This window comes from Pyrgilauda ruficollis, unplaced genomic scaffold (assembly GCF_017590135.1).
Source record: "Pyrgilauda ruficollis isolate IOZ18807 unplaced genomic scaffold, ASM1759013v1 scaffold302, whole genome shotgun sequence".
NCBI lineage: Eukaryota > Metazoa > Chordata > Aves > Passeriformes > Passeridae > Pyrgilauda > Pyrgilauda ruficollis.
Window position 1 is genome coordinate 131,778 of NW_024524401.1, and position 5,789 is coordinate 137,566.

At 66.1% G+C, this 5,789-nt stretch overlaps 1 protein-coding gene across 1 annotated transcript in view; it reads left to right on the forward strand.

Annotated features, from left to right (window-relative positions):
* Positions 1-5,285, forward strand: part of WDR54 (WD repeat domain 54) — a 5,412-nt gene extending 127 nt beyond the window's left edge. The window contains exons 2-10 of the mRNA XM_041473833.1: positions 355-562; positions 1,357-1,419; positions 1,499-1,565; positions 2,178-2,234; positions 2,306-2,433; positions 3,186-3,286; positions 3,367-3,529; positions 4,213-4,287; positions 4,382-5,285. Of these exons, the coding sequence (XP_041329767.1) occupies positions 355-562; positions 1,357-1,419; positions 1,499-1,565; positions 2,178-2,234; positions 2,306-2,433; positions 3,186-3,286; positions 3,367-3,529; positions 4,213-4,287; positions 4,382-4,513 (994 nt within the window). The 3' untranslated portion in view covers positions 4,514-5,285. The remainder of the gene's footprint in view (positions 1-354; positions 563-1,356; positions 1,420-1,498; positions 1,566-2,177; positions 2,235-2,305; positions 2,434-3,185; positions 3,287-3,366; positions 3,530-4,212; positions 4,288-4,381) is intronic.
* Positions 5,286-5,789: the final 504 nt, after the last annotated feature.

Genomic DNA, 5,789 nt, shown 5'->3' on the forward strand with positions numbered 1-5,789 from the left:
GAATCTGCCCCCACTGCTCCGGATCTGCCCCTCTCTCCCCTGAATTTGCCCCCCACTCCCCTGGATCTTCCCTCAGCCCCCTGGAGCTCTCGGGACCCCCTTGGAGCAGCTCCCGGCTCCCTGGATCTCCCCTCCCCGTGTGGATCCATCCCCGGACCCACACCAGCCCCTCCTCAATCCGCCCCCATTCCCTCTCTATCCCCATCCCATCCCTCGGATCCGCTCCAGCCCCTGCCGCACCCCCCTGGCCGTGCCCCCCGGTGCCCCGGCAGCCCCCCGGCTGTGCCCCCCGGTGCCCCGGCAGCCCCCTGGCCGTGCCCCCCGGTGCCCCGGCAGCCCCTCGGGCTGTGTCAGGCCGTACCGGCGGGAGCGGAGCCTGGCGCTGCGGAGCAGCAGCTCGGCGCTGTACAACAACCTGGCCGTGCTGTGCGGCCCCGCCCGGGCCCCGGCCTTCGGAGCCGTGCACGGCAGCAGTCTCAGCCTGCTGGCCAGCGAGGGGCCCCCCCGGCAGCTGCAGGCCAGGGGAGGGGGCTCTGCCCTCAGCACGCCCCTGCTGACCCAGGTGAGGGGCGGGCAGAGCGCTGCTGGCAGCGGGCAGGGGGTGGGACACGGCCCTGGCACTGAAATGGGGCGGGGGGATTCAGGATCCTGAGGGGCCAGAGTGTGGGGAGGGGAAAGGAGCCCCCTGAGGGGTCTGGGGGAAGCTGGGGGGTCTGACCTGTGGGGACATCAAACACACCTGGGGGAGGGCACTGCCCCCTGGGAGGGGGACTGGGGGCTCCAGGAGGAGACTGGGGGGCTCCAGGAGGGAACTGGGGGGCTCTTGTTCCAGGAGAAAATTTGGGAGCTCGTGTTCCAGGAGGAGGAGTTTTGGGGGCTCCAGGAGGAAACTGTGGAGCTCCTAGAGGAGTTTGGGGGGCTCCTGTTCCAGGGGTAGGAGTCTGGGGACTCCAGAAGTAGGTTTGGGGACTCCAGGAGGAGATTTGGGGGGCTTCTGTTCCAGGAGGAGATCTGGGGGCTCTTGTTCTAGGAGAAGGGGTTTGGAGGGCTCCAGGAGTGGTCTGGGGGACTCCAGGAGAAAATCTGGGGGCTTCTGATCCCGGAGAAGGATTTGGGGGGCTCCAGGAGGAGATTGGGGGCTCCTGATCCAGGAGAAGGATTTGGGGGGCTCCAGGAGGAGATTTGGGGCTCCTCTTCCAGCAGAAGTTTGGGTTCTCCTGTAGGAGGGTTTGAGAGCCTTCAGGAGGGGTTTTGGGGGTTCCCCACGGGAAGACCCCCAGAAGGTGGGGCTGGAGGGAGGTTTTGGGGGTGCTGCCCCAGGAGGGGTCCCTCAGTGTCCCCTCTCTGTCCCCGCAGGCCGCGTGGTGCCAGCTGCCGGCGCGGGTGCTGCTGGTGCTCACGTCCCAGCGCGGGGTCCAGGTGAGGCCTGGGGGGCACTGGGGGGTCCTGGGGGTCCCCTGTCCCCCCCAGAGTGTCCCAGCCTGTCCCTGGGTGGCAGATGTACGAGGCTGATGGCTCCACCATGGTGTTCTGGCACGCCCTGGATGTCCCCGAGCTGCCGGCAGGTGAGTCCCTCAGAGCCACCCCTGAGCCTGTCCCCAAGTGCCACATGCACAGGGCTGCTAAATCCCCCCAGGGATGGGGACTCCACCCCTGCCAGGGTGGAAATTCCAGCCCTTTCCAGGAAGGAATTTTGCCAATATCCAACCTAAACCTCTCCTGGCACAGCTTGGGGCTGTTCCTGTCATCCTGTCCCTGTTCCCTGGCTGTCCCCTCCTGTCAGGGAGTTGTGCAGAGCCACAAGGTCCCCATTTGTCCAACCCTACTGTCAAACTTTAAAACTTTTCTACAAATCCATTTCCCACACCCCTGATCCCCTTTTCTCCAGGCTGAGCCTTTCCCAGCTCCCTCAGCTGCTCCTGGAGCTCCAGAACCTTCCCAGCTCCTGCACACCAGCACCTCAGTATCTGCTTGTGGCAGGCCCAAACCTGTGCCAGGCCTGGGGTGTGACCCCAATTCCTGTCCCAGGGTGACACAAACCTGTTCCCTCTCCCAATTCCTGTCCCAGGGTGACACAAACCTGTTCCCTCTCCCAATTCCTGTCCCAGGGTGACACAAACCTGTTCTTCCCTTCCCCAATTCCTGTCCCAGGGTGACACAAACCTGTTCCCTTCCAGCACATTCCATGTTTGCCCGAGGCATCGCCGCTGCTGGCGGCCGCTTCATCTGCGTGGGTGAGCCTGGGGCGTGGGCAGGGGGGTGGCCCTGGGCTGGCCCGGCCCTGCTGACCCCCCTGGCCCCACAGGGACGTCCTTTGGGGCCGTGCTGGTGTTTGACATCCCCCCAAAAGGGACCAACGTGACGCTGAGCGAGGTCCTGGAGCAGCACCGGGATCCCATCACCGACATCGCGGCCGAGCAGGGCCAGGCCCCGGTACGGGGGGAGAGGGAGACCCCAAATGTCATCAGTGCCACCCCCTGCCGTGGCAGGGACACCTTCCACTGTCCCAGGTGGCTCCAGCCTGGCCTTCCAGGGATCCAGGCCTCCCCACCCTGACAGGGAAGGATTTCTTCCCAAAATCCCACCCAAATCTCCCCTTCTCCAGTGGGAAGCCATTCCCCGTGTCCTGTCACGCCATCCTTTGTCCCACATTCCTCCCATCTCTCCTGGAACCTCCTTAGGCGCTGGAAGCTCACAGGGCAGGTCCCTGCAGACTCAGCAGCCAGTTTCCTCCCACTCAGCACTTTCCCTGATGAGTCACTGAACTTTCCTTGCTCTGGGTTCCCCAAGGAATTCATCCCCCAGATGCCATTCCCGAGCTGCCGTGTCACCGCGGGGACACGGAGCTCTTGTCACCTCCCTCTGCCGCCAGTCCCCTCACAGCCCCCTGGGCTTTGCTCCGAGGGTTCCCAGGGCTGCTCTGGGGCATTCCCAGGGCCGGGAGGAGCCGGGAATCCTCTCGGAGGCAGGGAGGGAGGGAGGGGTGCCCTGATTCTTCCTCAAAATCCACCCTGGCGTGGCAGCGTGGGCAGGGACAGACGAGTTCCAACGGAGCCACCCCTGGGCGCTGCCGGCCCCGCTCCGGCCGGGACCTGTCAGCCCTTGAGGAGCTGTTCCAGCTTGTCCCGGTGCCATCCCAGAGCTGGGGACACTGCCCGCTGTCCCTGAGCCATCTCTCCCCACAGGACGGGGCTGGGGACCTGGTGACAGCCGATGACTCCGGGACGCTCTGCCTCTGGAGCAGCGGGGAGGAGTTCACCCTGCTGGGGAAGATCCCGGGATCTGGGTGAGCCCCGGGGATCCCGCAGGGTGTTGGACGCGGGGAAAGGACAGCCCCGAGGTGGTGACACGTGGCCGTGTGTCCAGCTGCAGCTGCTCCTCGGTGGCGCTGTGGAACGGGATCGTGGCCGCGGGCTATGGGAACGGGCAGATCCGGCTGTGGGAGGCGGCGTCGGGGCGGATCCGCGCCCAGGTCAGCGCCCACGCCCGCTGGATCTACGCGCTCGACCTGGCACCGCTCAGCGGCAAGGTACGGAGGGGACGGGGTCACGCCTGGAGTCACGCCTGGCATCACACTCAGCGTCCCATGCTGGCATCCTGACCAGTGTCCCAACCTGCATCCCACCCCGACATCCACCTGGCATTCCAGCCTGACATCCCAGCCTGGCATTCCAACGTGGAATCCCAGCCTGGCATTCCGTCCAGAAGTCCCAGCCTGGCATTCCAACCTGACATCCCAGCCTGGCATTCCAAGGTGGAATCCCAGCCTGGCATTCCAACCTGACATCCCGGCCTGGTGTTCCAGCCTGGCCTTCCAACCTGATATCCCAACCTGAAATCCCACCTGGCCTTCCATCCTTAAATCCCCAACCTGGCATTCCAACCTGAAATCCCAACCTGGCCTTCCATCCTGAAATCCCAACCTGAAATCCCAACCTGGCATTCCATCCTTAAATCCCCAATCTGGCATTCCACCTGGCATTCCAACCTGAAATCCCAACCCGGCATTCCATCAAGAAATCCCAGCCTGAAATCCCAGGCTGGCATCCCACCTTGAATTCCATCCTGAAATCCTAACCTGGTCTTCCAACCTGAAATCCCAACCTGGCATCCCACTTGGCATTCCACCCTGGCATCCCGCCCCGGTGTCCCACCCTGCCGGTGGCACTGCCACCTCCGTGGTGTCCCCACGGTGCCGTGCTCCCCTGGCAGCTGCTCTCGGGTGCAGAGGATTCCTTTGTCCACGTCTGGAAGCTCAGCAGGGACCCGGACACCGATGACATCGAGGTCAGTCCGGGTTTGGGACGTGGACAGGGGGCAGGGATGTGGCCCTTGGAGCTGTGAATTCCTGGAATTCCGTGTGGATCCGCTCGCCCCGCAGATGCAGCACTGCCACGCCGAGTGTGTGACGGACACTCAGGTGTGCGGCGCCCGCTTCTGCGACCCCGCCGGGGACACCTTCGCTGTCACCGGCTACGACCTGAGCGAGATCCTCTGCTACGGCGCCGCCTGAGCCGGGACTGCCGGGATAACGGGAATGCCGGCACGCCCCGGCGGCGCCGCCGGGGGAAGGGGCGAGCACAGACCCCCCTGCAGCTCCGGCCGGGATCCCCCCCTGCCCGAAGCCCTCCCGAGGGCTGGGAGCTGCTCCGGCTGCAGCACCCCCGAGGGGATCCTCCCATGGCTCCCACCGGCTCCGGGATCCTCCCGCGGCCTCCCGCCCTTCCCGGAGGGTGGCGTGGCTGGGAACAGAGCCGGCTCAGACGGGAGGATCCCGGGAAACCTGTGCTACCTGCTGCTCCGGCCGGAGAGCCCAGCCCAGCGCCCCAGCGTGCAGCATTGCCAGCCACGGCTGCTGGGGAGGGGAAAAAGGGGGGAGGGAGCCCAGGGGGACCTGGGGGATCCTGCATCCCAACCCCCCAGCATCCCAAATCCCCACGGGATGCTGCAGTCCCATGGCCACTGGCCAGATGTTTGAGGCCCCAGCTGTGCTCCGGGGCTGGAAACAGCAGCAGCAGCTGCAGCGGGACCCCAGGGACGTCCCCAGGTCCCCTCCAGCCGCCCTGACTGTCCCTGACCCCCCCTTGGGAGCTGAGGTGACCCCAGCCTGTGCTCCCAGGGCCCTGCGAGGCCGGGAGGGGGGAATGGGGGTCCAGCCCTGGAGCTGGGGGGGCTCACCTGGGACAGGCCCTAGAAACAACCCCCCCCACCCCTCCGGGGATCTCCCCCACCCATAAATGACCCCCCCACCCCGTATGTCCCACTCGTGTCCCCCCCAGTGTGTGGGTCAGGTCCCCCCAGTTGTGCTCCCCACCCCCACGTGCTCTGAACCCCCCCAATAAATACACCCCAGTGAAGCCCCCCCGTGTCACTCCTTCCTGGGGGGAGGGCTGGTGTGTGGGGGGCCCAGCAGGGTTGGGGGGCCCAGCAGAGTTACAAAAAGCTTTATTAAAGGTTAAAACAGCTGCTGCTGAGGTGGGGGGGCCCCGCTCCGGGCCGGGTGGGGCCCCGAGGCCGGGGGGGGGCCGCTGTGCTCCTGGGGTAAAAAAGTGTAAAAACGGTTGTGCAGTTCAGCCCGGGGGCGGGGACGGTGCTCCCCCCCCTCACTCCGGGGTGGGGACACATCCCGGGGACAGCGACAATGCCACGGCCCCGGGACAGGGACAATGATCCCCCCCGGACACGGCCCGGGGCCGGGGGCCCGGGCAAGGCACAGAGATGAGCCGGGGGCTCTCGCAGCCACACAAGCACCCAGGGACCCCTCCCCGCGCCCCCCCCCCACCCAGCCC